The sequence below is a fragment of the Zonotrichia leucophrys genome, chromosome 8 (assembly GCF_028769735.1).
Source record: "Zonotrichia leucophrys gambelii isolate GWCS_2022_RI chromosome 8, RI_Zleu_2.0, whole genome shotgun sequence".
NCBI lineage: Eukaryota > Metazoa > Chordata > Aves > Passeriformes > Passerellidae > Zonotrichia > Zonotrichia leucophrys.
The window spans coordinates 27,445,013-27,459,909 of NC_088178.1; the positions used below are offsets into that span (position 1 = coordinate 27,445,013).

Consider the following 14,897-nt stretch of genomic DNA (forward strand, 5'->3'; position numbering starts at 1 on the left):
TTTCTCTCTGGGTCTGGCAGCAGTGAAAGTTGGCCTTTCACCTCTAGAGCCGTTTTAGGACACCAGGGAGTTGATTTTCTTTGTGCTTGTTTTCTAAGGGTGCAAACCACTTTGCAGTAATGAAAATGGCAGAATGTGCAGCCTGATATTGCTGACCTAACTGTGGAGGTAGCAAGGAAAATCCATATGGGATAAGTCAAGCACAATCCTGCAGTTGCTTCTGCAGACACGTGACTTACAGAAATGCCCCAGCTGACGTCAGAGACACTTTTTGTTCAGGTCAAGTTACTCACACCCACGTCTCTTTAGGACCAAGCTCATAAATAAATAGTGGACAAAATTGCCTTTAGAAATTTCATTCTTAATTTCTCTCAAATAAAAGTGTACAGTCTCTCTGTGAACAGTGATCTTTTTAATTCCATCATTTAATTTGGTAAAACACACAGATGTGGAAATTATTTTTGGTTTTTTTTTCATTAGAAATGTATAAACTATTAAAGAGGGAATAAAACAGTCCTTTTCTAAGGCATCTAATGCAGGGATTTTGAATTGACTTTTAGTTCATTCTTCTCTGTGCTTGCAGCATTTGTGAGTGTATTTTCTGCAGGTATTGCAGTGTAATTCAAGTTCCAAGAAAGGGAAAGACAAATATTTTAGTGTTGTTCGAGCTGCATGAAAGGGTTCATTAGAGCAGTGGTGAACTCCACCCTGCTGGTTCAGCCTCACCTTTCCTGGTGCTGGGTGTGAGACAAGCTCAGGCAGTACCTGGCAGGCTGAGCTCTGGCTCTGAGAGAGCTGGGGATGTGCATTCCCAGGTGAAGTTGTTTTTAGGATATAAATGAATGGAAAAACCAATTGTGTCCACCTTCCTTGTGTACCAGGCTAAAGCATCTGAAATAAGAGGAGCAACTTCTTTCTTTCAGCCACTCTGCCAAGAGCCCATGGCTTGATCTGGTTGGTTGTTAGAAAAAATCAGAGTGGAGTTGATTTAGTGCAGTCCCTTCTCTTTAGCAGTGGCAGCAGAGATGCTTTCAGAGGAAAGGAAAGGACAGAGGAATCCTAGACCTGACAACACGTTAGCATCCTTCTGGGGCCAGTGCTTTGAAATCATGCTCAGTTAATGAGCATTTGTATTCCCTTATGTTATTTCTCTCTATTATTGTGTCTGGAAGCAGTCTAGGTATCCATGTAATGTAGCCTCCTTTATGTTTTTCTTTTATTTTCTCTTGGTCCCAGCAATATCCTCTTTCAACTGCAGAATGATTGCTTGTTTTCTTTGAATGTCTTTATTTCTGCCTTCTGAGGAATAATGACACCTGATTTATCTACTCTGTAGCCTTCCTTATTTTCTGCATTGATCTCCATTTATTTCTCTGCTGATGTAAATAAGCTGAAACGTTTTTTCATTCCTACTTCATGGAAATGTATGTGTTCTTTTACTCACTTCTATTAACTGTTTCAGAACTCCTTGGTGAGCTTTTCTTTGTTTGGTTTATGAAATCTCACAGCTGTCCAAATAATATTTTTGGTGTCTTTACTTTTTGAGATTTGCTCAGAAATGTGCCCTCTTTTTTACATTAATACAATTGCAAAGGCCTGTACAGGCATACCATTATTATTAATTAAAGATACTCTAGAAATAGATGTAGTGCTGCTGTCATTTAAAATATTAAAATACAAGCATACAGTACATGTATATAAAATGAGCCATCTTGCTTTTCCTTTGATTTAAATCACTTATCTTAAAATTTAACAAAACCTGTTTTCAAAAATTGATACTAATGACTAAATTTTGACCACATATATCTAATATTTAGGAATGACTTTATGATTTTAAGAGTTTACACTGACTGAACTGATTTTTATGGTGGGAGGTAACAGCACAGCTCACTCCCTGAGCAGGAATATCTAATGTGTATCTTTGATTCAGGTGCCCCTGGCACCAATATTCTGTCATCCAGACTTGAGTAAGACTTGAAGGTGGTTTTCCTGCATACAGGAGGGCTCAATATTCAGGTTTAGCATGTGAAATGGTAACAGCCTCCATCAGAATGCAGTTATTAAGACTTTCTTTTATTGCAGTACTCTTGGCAATTTCCCTGCTTCTGTTCTGGTTTCACTTAGGCTTTGTCTAGCCACAAGTGCATGACAGCCGAGGCTCCAGTTCAGCACAGTCTGACTAAGCTGGTAAAAACTCCCATTAACCCCACTGACAGCACTCAGGACTTTATACTCACACATGTGTGCAAGTACTGTGCTAAATTAGACTATCAGCAGTTTGATGTTAGGAGTATATACATTATTTACTCATGAATTGGTAAAATGTGTCTTTGTGTGAAGAGATTTCCGGACTAACAGTTCTCTCTCTCAAAACACCCCTGGTAAGGCTGTAAGGGTGGGGTTTTTTCACACCACTCTAATTGTGTTCGAGTGTATGAAGACAGCAGAAACCACATGATGAAGTGTAGCCCTGATCCTGTGGAGATTTGTGCTCCTGGTCGGTATCTGGGGTGTCAGGGTGTGCATGGTGCTGGCCAGGCAGCGCCCTCAGCATCTGCCACACTTCCCAAACTGCTGGAAGATCAAGGACACCCTAAATCCTTCAGCTCCCTAGGCATGGCTGGTGGGTGAGCATGTCCTGTGTGTCCTTTTCACCCAGAGGAGCCACACAGGGGCATGGAGCAGTAACTGGGATCTTCCTGCAGCCTGCCCACGTTATTCCCTGTGGGTCAGGGACATCTGGAACAATGCAGTGGCTGTGTGTCCATGGCTGGGGCAGTGCCTGGTGCTGGCAGATGTGCTGGGTGATGCACATCTGGATGTGCTGCTGCTTTTCTACTGGGAGAAGTTGATGTTGCTGACAGGAATAATCTCACTCTGTCCAAAGCCACACGGTGGGGAGGGAGCTCAGACCCAACTTCCTTTTTCTCAGCGACTTGTAGCATTTGCTTAATCTCTTTACCAGCTTCCTTGAGTGTTTGGTGAAGTCTTGAGCTGTGGTAAATTTGCTCCAGCTCAGACTTCCAGAGGAAGCTGTTCACTGGCTCTGTGTACCAATACTTCCAGTTTTAATTGTGTCATATTTTTAACTGCCAGAAGGTAACAGGAGAAAATGTGTTTTTTAAATACAAGCTCTTAATTGAAATAAATATTTGACTTCCTCTTGCAGAGTGGTTTGGTTGAAATACTGAGCTTGAAAGAGTAATTTTTTGTGATTAAATGGAACTGAAACATTGCTGATGTTGCAGAAGGCAAGAGGAATGTCCCAAAGACTGCTGGACTGCAGTGGCTGGAGACGTGGGCTCTACTTCCATTTTTGCTTTTCATTTCCCTTGCCATTTTTGGATGATGTTTTCCTTATAACCTCTCCTCCACTTATTAAGCTTATAAAATTTAAACCAGTGGTTACTTTAAACAGTGATTCAATTTTATATATGTGCACAATTTTTTTGTTTCTCTCATATTTAAAGATTTAAACCACAATTGTCCATAGAAAGATTTTTTTTAACATATTCTACATCAATGTCTGAATGGTGTCTTTCTGCCTGGGTCTCTAGACTGAGCCTCTGGATTTAAGGATTCTGTTCAGGGGTCTGATTAAAGTTTACTCTTTGACCCTTGGCCAAATCCCTCAATTTTCTTTGCCTCTGTTTGCCATCTTTTGAGGGAATGGACTAAGATTTCCAGCCCCACATGCTATGTCTGATTTGTCTAGACAATACATTTTTTTGTCTAGGACTGTGTCTCATTATGAGTTCTCCAACAATGCCGAAGACAATGGGCTTGAATCTTGGTTGGGTGTCTGTAACATAATACAGAATGAAATTAATAAAACAACTCAGCAATCTGCTGACTGTTGGCTTGCCTTTGCCTCATGACATGGTGAGGCGTATGTGGGTGGATAAAATGGTCTTATTTTGTACTTTCTGTTCCAACTCAATGTGTTTAGCTAAGTGTATCCTCTGAAATTATTAGATGCACACAAGGGATTAATCTGACTTGATAAGCTGAACTGCTGATGGGTGGTTCCCTACAGGTTTGGTGACATAACTTCTAGGAAAACTGAATTCAAGACTCTTCAGTCTTCCCATCTTTTGATAACTTGTTTCTAAACAGAAACACACTTGTAGAAAGAATTGGGCTCTGTTACACATCATAGAAGAAACATCATCTCATTGTGGTCAGTGTGATTCACCTTCTGTTGGATGGCTTTTTTGACATTTGCAATGTTTGATGCATTTATTTGTATTTTTAAAGGACAGGTTTAAATAGATTACAGCAAACACAAACAGGCACATTCTCCCAATCCAAAGTAAATATCTGCATGTGTACACATTACAAACACGTGTGTGTGTATTTATGGAAAAATAAAACAAGCCAGTTTCCCACAGTAGTTACATATCAAATGCACATTTCCACATTTGTAACAAGATGTGCAAATTTTAAATTTTAAGGTACCTCATCCAACACAGAATTTTCTTTATGTGGGTTAATCCTTAGAGTCTGAGTGTCACAAAAGGGGCTTTCCCAACAATCTCTCGGTAAATTTGAGATTTATCTGTGCAATATAACATCAGTCTCATGCCTCCTTTGGAACACAGGGAACATCTACACTCTGCATTTCTCAAGAGACTTCTGTGCTTATTGTGGTGGTAACTGGAGGTCAGTCTTCGCTCTGGTTGGGTGGTCAGAAGGTTGATGCCAGAGTTTAAAGCACTTCATTGCTTTGAAACCTTGTGCTGCTATGTAGGCTTTGAAAATGATCCTATTGTTCTTCTTTTTTTCCTTTCAAAGTGGCACCCAGAGTTTAAATATAACATGGAATCTCGTCAGGGAGTGGCTGTATTCAGAGGAGATTAATTATAGATGTGGGTGTAGAAAATTGCAAATGTGAATTGTGTTTTTCATACAATAAAAACTGTCCCTTTAAGTAAGCAACAGACTTGCTTAGAAAATCCTGTGATTTAAAAAGCCAGCCAAAAACCTCTTAAGTGTTACAACATGAACACAAAATATTAAAGGAAGGTTTGAGTTAATTAATACTTCTTCCCCTTTACAAAAATAGCTTTAACTTTTTGATTTGCTGATTGAAAGACTTTGTTTCCTGCTCAGTGCTTGTTGCTGAGAGCTGAGTGCCTTCCACACACACACAGGGTGCTGTGAGCTCAGGAGAACCATGACTCCTCCACCCTGTATCCCAGCAAAAGCCCTGAAAGCCCAGTCTGGATGAGTTTGGCAGTCCTGGTGTGATGCCTACGCCTGTTGGTGAGAGTGTTGATGGATCCCAGTCCCCCAAGGGCTCTGATGTAGCTGCCATTCCCTAAGGGCCTCTCTCTCACCTAAAAGAGAGTGTTGCTATTTCATGGGCTCTGCTTTGGCAGAGATTTATGGCAGGGAAAGGGAGACCTGGTTTATATTTTTAAATAAAAGCTGTGCCACCAGTCCAGTGAGAATTTTGACTTTCCAGATGTGAGGCCAACAGAGCTGCTGAATGCAAGTTCAGAGATTTTTAACCCCAAATTTAGTCTTGTTGGCTGGGAAGGAGTCTGGTAAGACCCTGCTAGTTCCCTGAGTCAGCAGTGTTCAGCAAAAAATGGGGGGAGTAGTATATCATTAAACCAGTGTTTTAACCACAGCTTTGAAGGAAAAGCTGTGAAATCTTCACATCTTACATAGTACTTCAACATAATTTTTTTTTAAGCAACAAAAAACCCAAAAAAAGGGCTTGGAAAGGTATTATATAGGCAATTATCAGTATCTGCATTACCTTCAAGTATGCAGCTTGTAGGTCCTGAGCTGTTCACTGTCTTTTTGGTTGGTTGCTTTGTGGATTGCTGTCTTCAACTAAACTTGCACGCTTGCTGGAAAGAGAAATCTTTTCTACTAAATCCTTTTTGTTGGAAACCGAAGAGCTATTTTCTGACACTGAATTTTTCCTGAGGAAAAAGAAAATATCCAAGTAATTTTTTGAACAGTAACTTTTAAAGTTTGAGGTCTGGAGTTTAATCCTATTTCACCTATGAAATATGACAAAATTGCCACCAGCCCTAGTATGAACAAATATTGGCCTTTCACCATGATATTGGATCATTCTTATTTGTATTAATATTTTTTCTCCTCAGCTTTAGTGAAGATTTCAAAGCAGGGAGAAAGCTTTGCTTTTGCTGTGGTATTTAACTTCCTTCAAAAAGTCTAAATGGCAGCCAGACTACTTTTAATTATTTATGATAAATAGAAGTGTTACCCAGAGCATAGGAAGGCTGAAGCTGGTAGAATTGCTAACTCTGATTACAGTAATTTCCTTGTTACCTTTATTGAATAGGTTTAAATCCTCAGACATGCAAAGACTGAATGTCAAGGCCTTGAGTACAACTGGGAATGTGTCTGCTACTTGTCCCAAACAGGCTTCCCCACCTGTCTTCTTTGTTTGGCCTGTTTAATGTTTTGTTGGAAGATGAAAACCCTTTTCAGGCAGGTCAAATTGCACAGCTTGCTAAGACAATGGGTTTGGGCAGGCAGGAATTTCATAGGCTTTGGGTCAAAGGCAATAATCATAAAAAGTAAAGTGTTCTAAATGTTAGGGACTTGGGGTTTGCATGGCTGGGTGGCTGGAGCAGCCCCTGACAGGTTTTGCTGTGTGTACCTGCAGTTAAAGAGCTGTTGAAGAGGTGAAAGGAGGGCAGTGCAGTCAGGGCACCCCCAGACTCTGTCACCCCGAGCTTTGCAGCCCACCTGGCCCAGAGATGGGCTGAGGGACAGCAGGGGCAGCTCCTCCACACCAGCCTGAGCTCAGACCCCTGCCCTGACTCCTTTTAGCAAGCACTCAGCAGGGACAGCATCTCATACACTTCCTACATCTCAAGACTCAATGATCAGATGTCACTTCTTCTCCTCTTTCTTGAGAAGTATTCCTTTAGGACAAATTGTCCCTGTTTCCCCCAAGCAGCCAAATACAGCAAGCAGGCAGAGACATGTTTCCTAAATGCCAGTGGTGGATGTGGATCCAACATTCTGGTTCTGTTTCCAAGGCTGTGGATTAATGGATATGGCATTACCATAATAGAGCAGAGAATAATTACAGGTTTCCTATTGCTCTGTGATAACCTCACTGTATTTTAGGCTCTTGCAGCAGCAGTGCCCAGTTCTGTTCTTGGATGCTGGGAGTATGTGTGCTGGGTATTAAATTTTTTTGCCTGGAACATTTTTGCACAAACCACAGTCAGATCTGTGACTGTGTTAGAGCTGTAAATTGCTTGCTTTTGTGAAAAGCCTTGAGACTGTGGGGTGCATAATTTGGGAGGACATTGGCAGCCTGGCCCAGATGTCAATATGTGGAGACGTTCATTTGAGCAGAATCTATGCCCTGGTTTACAATTTGAATTCAGAATCTGTTTTAAATTTAAACTTTGTAGAACAAAAGAAAAATCATTTGATGTTGTGACAGTCACACTCCATTGTTTCTGGTCTCCTGCTTACGTTCACAACGTCATAAAGATTTCTTAGCTTTTGATTCTTTGTAGCTTTAAATAAATCTGCCCCACAGACCACAGAGAGCTACTTTATCCCAGTGCATGCTATTCCTTTTGGGATCTAGCTGTACTCTATCCTTGCTTCTGGAGGATTTAGCTTTGGCACAGCCCTCAGCAGGTGCAGCTGGCTTTAGTTCAGTGATCCAGTGATTGAACTGCTGCGCTGCTAATGATGCCTACAAAATTAATTAAGTTCATGAGTTTAGGTTCATTTCTGAGCAGTTGGGATGAATGGAGCAGATCCTTTTGCTTTGGAATTGAGAACAAAGCTGCCATTCACCTCAGGATGCCCCAGCCAGGGGTTCTCTGCCTTTCAAGCTGGTGGCTGACTCATTTTCCAGGCTAACTAATCTTGTACCAGCCCTCTGAAATGGAAGGTCATGTAGAAATACCTTATTTGGGGTCACTTTTCAGGAAAAAAACTGTTTCTTTTAGTAACTTTTAGTTGATAGGACTTACCTATCAACCTACACTCAAAATAGGGATGACTTCTGCAAGACAACTGCAGTTAAGGAGTAGCTCCCAGGATTATTTTCATAGCAGGTGCTGTCCCAGGCAGGGCAGGTTCTCTGCAGATTTGGGAATCATATCTATGTTGTCTTTTTCCCTTTTGGAGTGTGGGAGTTGTGGCAACAAAGAAAGTGTAAAGCTCTGGTGACTCCTAAGTAGTTGTGGAGATGTTTTTTGTGACTTTTATCTTTTGGATACATTTTTATGCTGATAACTTAGAGCATGCAGTAATTCCCATTTTCAATGAATGTATCTGATTGCCTTCTCTCCATGAAGTACAACAGAGTGAGAGAAAATACTCAGAATGGGCAGATAATGTGGGAAGAGTCATACAGAAACAAATTTTGATCACCTGAGTGATCACAAGTCCAGTTGGCCGAGACCCTTTTGCAGGTTAGTTGCTTCCAGACAGCATTTTGGGAATTACAAGTGTGTTCACAGACTCTCTGTGTTTTTAAGACTGCTGAGATTCTGGTTATGCAGGACTTCAGCACATCCAGTTAGTCCTCAGCAAGAAACTCATAGGAAACTCTAAACACAATCATTTTCCTGTGAAAAATCTGGTTTAAATAAAATAAAAATTTTCCATGCACGACGGTTGGCGTTTTTTTTCAGTAGGAATATTCTAAGCAAAACTTTTTGTTCTGAACAGAGAAAGGAAATCCTTCATTTCTTTGTGCTGGGAATATGCTTGAGAAAAAGTGTCTCCAAACTCATGGTATTTCAGACTGGCTACATAGGGCTTGTGCTACTGAGGGGTTCCATGTATGGCTCCTCAAATCCTGTGGTGGATCAGGCAGTCAGGAGAGGGCTCTTCCCTCTGGGATTGCCTCTTCTCTGCCCCTTTGAACCCAGCTGATCCTGGGAGTAAAGTAAGAGGAGCTTTTGCTTCAACCCATCTGCTTCATCCAGCTTCAGCCAGCACAAGTCTGGTGTTTATGACCAAATAATTGAGGCAATGCTGCCAAATAGGAAAAATTGAATATACCACAGCAGATATCAGTACTGTTTCTGTTTAATGTCTGCCCTCCATCTCATCAAACTTAGGAGTTCTGTGAAATATAAAATTTTCTCATGGTGGAGGCTTTCTTTGTAGGTGTACTGATTTGGTTTCTCAGGTGGTTCTTTCCCAGTGTCTTTCTGGTTAGAGTTTTCCCAAGTTAGGAGTTGTGCTACCTCCTTTACAGGGTGATTCTCTGGGGGAGAATTTCTGAGTGATTTCCAATCAAGTTAATATATATAAATATATAAATAAATATGTATTATTTGCATGTATACCATTGGTTTCAGCAGTGGCAAGCCATGAATGAGCTGTTCTCTCTGCATGTGCACAGAGCTCTCTAGGACATACAGACTGAGCACCTCATCAGGTGAGGGGCAGGGCTTTGAGTTCAACCCATCCAGGTGCTTTTGAAGTGTGTGGTGATGTTAATCCATCATGGCCATCAGAAAGAAATCCTTTTCTTTGAACTGTTATCTAAGAGAGCAGGATGCCTTTCTGCAGTATGACACTTTCTCTTTGATAACAGGGATTTGTATGAAGCCATATTGTTCCATTAAACACCTACTTTTTGAGAGGCAGCAAGAGTGGAAGAAAGAGATTGAATCTCAGAGCATTGCAAATGCTCAGACTGTGTTTAAAACAAGCATTTTGAGTTTCTTGCTGTGGCCATGAAAATAAAAACCTGCCAACATAATGTGTTAGTGTTTAACTCAGATCTGAGATTGGTTTTCATACCAGAACCTTCCACTTAAGGATCTGCCAGCCAGTTTATTTGGGAAGAGTTGTCTTTCCCACTTCATTTTCCATACTGTGTTAAAAATTCAACCAGCACTCCTCTGTTTATCCTTGTTCTGTGAGCACTTTGCATTTATGCATCTCCAGGATGTGTTCAGTGCAGCCATATCCTGCCAGAGAGTTGGGATCTGCTGGAATTCTGTGGATTGGCAGGAGGGGATCTGTCCCCATCCCCAGTGATTCCATGGGCCTGTGTGTGTGCTGTGTGGGACAGCAGGCCCCTGGTTAGAACATGTTCCTTGGAGCCTTTCTCAGGGTGTGGCATTAATTCAGAGCTTCAACCTAATTAGAAAAAGACATATTCGGTTTTGATGATAATTTGTTATGATTTGGTATTTCCCATATTTGGGAAAACTTGATGCATTGTTTTTCACTCTTTATGTCTAAATTTTTCCTAAACTGATGAAGTGCTTTTTATTTCAAATACCCTGTCTTTATTTTTCCTTTTAACGAGAGGTTTGAACCAATTTGGGGAAAATGTTTATTTTTTCCCAGTATTTTCTTCAGCCTAGAATTTATTTATTCACCCAATTTTTGTCAAAGGTCCTAATTAGATTTCTGTGTCTGGCTTTTAAATCCTTGGAAATTGGAATTCCTTATATCAACATTGTCATTGCTGTAGTTAGAGGTCATGTGCTTTTTGTGTTTTCAAACCAGACACTGAGTTGAGATTGTGTGGTCTATTCTTAAACTATTAGGAAGAAAAAAAAGGGGGTGGGGGTGTCAGAGATGTTTTAAGAGTAGTCTTGAAATAATCTCTGCATTTATTGACTGCATTTATTTATAGGGATATAAATAGTTAACTAATGTCTTCCCCCCCCCTCCAAAATATGTCATGTTAATTATTCTTTTTGCAGCAAAGAGCAACCAGCACACCTTTACAACCAGTGGGATGTGAATGGCCATCACTTGTCCTCTGGTTGTAAAAACTCCAGAACAACAGGATGGAAAGGAACATAAGGCATTTAAAAAACACATTTCAGTCCCAGATGAGAAAGTGGGAGTTTAGAGAGTCCATGAAACCATCCCATCTTCTGCTCAGTGTCACATAAGAGGATGTTGCTTCTTGTTGTAAATCCCTTAAACATAAAATAGATATCCCAGATAGTTTTCCAGCTGTGTGGAAAGACTCTTCCTGTTGTTCTTTGGCTTTTCTCTGTCTGCAGTATCAGTGGCTATAAGCTCTAACTTTGATTTGCAGATAGGAAATAAAAATAGCTTCTCTTTTTCTGCTCAAGGCAAGGTTGGATGGGGCTTGGAGCAACCTGGGCTAGTGGAAGATGTCCCTGCCCATGGCAGGGGTTTGGAACAAGATGAGTTTTAAGGTCCCTTCCAGCCCAACCCATTCTGTGATTCATATTTCAGTCCAAGTGTAGTATTCTTGGATGAAAGGGAAGATTTCCTTTCACTCCAGAAAATAATTTTGAAGAGAGAAATTTTATTTGGCTTTTACTTATGCAAAACTGCAAGAAAAACTCAAGTGCTTCAGTCAGAGTGAGTTTGCTTTGAAGATACATGTTCAAATTGTACCATCCTAATGAAGAGAATATGTCTGTGTAAGCTCACCTTGGCTAAACATGAGTCACAAATAAGCTGTCTTGTAAAACATCAAAGAAAATCCACCTCTGAGCAGGATTTCTCTTTGAGAACAGTTATGATGATGTGTTTCCCCAAAATGCATCTGAGCTGTGTTGCACTTGCTGGTAATGTGCTATTCCCAGGACTGCACAGAGCTGCAGTTTTCAGTGATATTTAGCATTTTTAATACCTTTTAGTTGACTGACTTTTCAAGCACAGTTTAGTACTGATCTTTGGAGATGATTCTTAGTGTTCAGATAGAAAACAACCTATGTAATATTAAACCATCAGGAATATTGTTCATACTTTGGGGAGGAATATATTTGGGGATATTGATAAAAACCATTCTGTGTGTTAGGACAGACTTTGCTGTGAGAGTTCTTGTCCTCTGTGTCCTTCTGCTCCTGCCTGTGCCCCTTGCTGCTGTCCTGGCACAGCAGAGTTTACATCAGCTTCTCAGAAATCAGACTTGTGCATCTGTCCCCATCATCCAGATTTCCTGGGAACTGCAGTTCAGTTGTGAGAGAAGTAACACCAAGTTTTCCTAAGGACAGACTGTGCAAAGCAGCCATTTAGGCTGGAGGAGCAGCGCTCTGAGCTGCTGTGCTCCTGCCCTGCTCTCCCCCAGGCACATGCACAGCCTGTTATTTGACTGATTTATGCAGTGAAGTGGCCAGACCAGGAGTTGTTTCAGCAGAGAAGAATCTTAAACACAAGGTCCTTTTAAGGTCCTCAAGACGTGCACTCCAAACAGTAACCAGTTTTTTTTTTTAATGTGAGCATTCTGCTGGAGTTTCTGACCAGTGGAGAAGAGATCCTTTTGCAGGAACTTGTTTCTAGTCACAAGTTTAAACCCAAACATCTTCATTTGCCTGACTCTGTGCTTATATTGTCTCTTTTTTAGGTCTCTCTGTACAGTAGTGTGCAAGTGGACATACACGTCAGATAGAGGTTGGGATGACAGTTTCTGGAAAATGATTGGTTTGGAAGATTTGGTGAAGGATAAGTATGAAAAAATAGGTATATCAGGGTTGGGATTTAATATAAATATATATTAATATTCATAAGTATACATATATGCATATTAATAAATATATGTTAATTAATATACATATATAGTAGTATTGATAGATATAAATATTTATTCATATTAATTAAAAGCTTTATATATATATATAAAAGACAGAAATATATGAGATAGGGCTTTGAGCAACCTGGTCTAGTGGGAGGTGTCCCTGCCCATGGCAAAGGGATAGAATGAGATGAGCTTTAGAGTCCCTCCCAACCCATTCTCAGATTATATGAATAAAAGATATATACATATCAAAAGGTATTTTGCTGTATTATGGTGAATGTCAGCAGCTTCAAATGGGTTGCTGAGATGCCCATAGGGAACAGATTTCCTAAGTGCATTTTTTATTTGGCATTGTTGTGAGAAACTGTGTTTAAATTTTTATCTCCTGCCCTGGAAGGCCTTTTTGTTCTGCTCAGTCTCAACAATAGAGGAGTAAAAAGGAGCCCCAGCAACTGATGACATGAAGGACACACTCTATATGGGTATATTGGATATCAGGCTACAAAAAAAGCTACAATATAGTAATTTTTTAGCTCTTACTGATAGTCTGATTTGTGACCTGTACCCATCTCCCTTATAGTCATTTTCAAAAGAAGTGCTACTTCTGCTTGTTGTTATCTTTATACATTTTTTTTCACTCTCAGAGCCCAAGTTTAATTAGAATAGTAGCCTTGCTAATAGCAGTTCCTACAGCAGATATTCATTAAAAGTCCATAACGTTAATATACCAGAAAATTTCCAGGATAACTTTATTAGACTTTCCCTGTTAACTTAATGGACTTTTAATGGATGTCCTAAGCAGACATGTCATTAACAAGAATATTACCAGACATGAATTAAAATATGCTCATTCATCAAAGTTAATTATCTGAAATTTCCTTTGATTTTTTTTTTTAATGTCGAGCACTTTGAACAAGTTTGTACAGCAGTTTAAATGCAGCAACATGAAATGGAAATGGTGGAGGAAGGATTGTAGTGAAAAGAAATGTAATGAAATCTATAAACCTTTCTGATCATCACATAATCTGCTATCAGTCATTTTTGGGTTATCAGAAAATGGTACTTGAAAGCTTCCTTGAATAGATTTCAGCTTTTCTCCTGCAAAGGAAACTGCTTATGCAGAGGTACAAAACCTACCAGGAGAATGAGGCTTTCAACTTCCTGAGGTTTTGGGTTGAATACAGTTCTTACAACATCTGTCACTTGTGGCTTTTAGCAAATCTTCAACAAGTTAAAATAAGACTTGCAATAAATACATGTTTTTACCAGAAAATTGAACATCTTGCCAGCTGGTGGTCTCATGGAAGGGTATTTTAAAAATAAATTATTTATGAAGTGCAAGCTAAGGGCTTGAATACAATATTTATGCAATGCACTTCAAGGACAGTGCAAAGCAATTTGCCATTTTAAGTAACAACATGCATGTTTTAAATGATAAAGTAGCCATTAATAAAAGGGGCCTTTTGTTGTGATGGGAGCCTCATAACACTGGCCTATATATGGCTCAACATTCATCAAGAGAGAAACCATCAATTCCCAGTATCAGGCTTCCATGTTAGCTAAAACACAACGTTTACAAAATAAATCAGTAAGTTATCTTCTGGTGATATGCTTCTTGCAAGGCAAAAGTGTTTCTTGTGAGTTACTGGTGGAGGTGTCCAGTTCCATGAAAGACTGTGGGATTTTTTAAAGAAAGGAACCACAGAAACCCTGAGAGGGTCTTGACTGGAGTTGGAGAAGCACAGCCTGACCTCCAAAACTGCACCAAACCTTAGGGCAGAACTTGCAGCTTGTGCTCACCTTGAGAAATCCTTTGGTTTTCAGATTCTGGGGCTGATTCCCTCAGGTGAATCCATAGCATAAGACAATTTCTATTTGCATAATAATACTGAAACCTGGCCCTAGGGAGAATATGAGCTTATTTCCCTGACCATTTGTCTAACCCTGCCTTTTTTAAAAGGGAAGGTGTTGCTTTTGTTATCATTAGCAGTGTGATAACATCACAGAAAGCAGGAGAGTGTCCTCCATCCCTGTGTCTGTGCAGAGGGAATGAGGAGCTCGCTGCACCAGTGTGGAACCCAGAAGGTGCCACTCCATTCCTTTGGGTTTCTCTCCTGCCCTGTCCTCCTTGGAGTCTCCTGGAAGGGCGTAGCTTCAGAAGGAGTCAAAGCAAAGCACTTCACCCTGCCCAGGGGCTGCTCCATGGTGGTGTGTCCCAGGGAAGTGCTTTGCTTTCTGCCACCCTGAGATCTTACCAGTGTCCCTGGGTGTGGGGGAATGGGAATGGTGTTCCAATGAGAGCTGGGGCTTTGCTTGTTTTAGTGTGTTCAGTGGTGTTGGACTTGAGACGAGCACTCTGAATCAGCTCAGCTTTCCTCAGATTTATCAGGATGGATGAATCCAGGTA

General features: G+C 40.4%; 1 protein-coding gene across 7 annotated transcripts in view; it reads left to right on the forward strand.

Annotated features, from left to right (window-relative positions):
- Positions 1 to 14,897, forward strand: part of FGGY (FGGY carbohydrate kinase domain containing) — a 127,791-nt gene that overhangs the window by 35,630 nt on the left and 77,264 nt on the right. For 6 of the 7 annotated variants that reach the window (XM_064719494.1, XM_064719496.1, XM_064719500.1 and 3 more), the window contains one exon: positions 12,320 to 12,435. In XM_064719494.1, coding sequence (XP_064575564.1) covers positions 12,320 to 12,435 — 116 coding nt within the window. The remainder of the gene's footprint in view (positions 1 to 12,319; positions 12,436 to 14,897) is intronic. The other variant, XM_064719499.1, reaches the window with a different exon arrangement.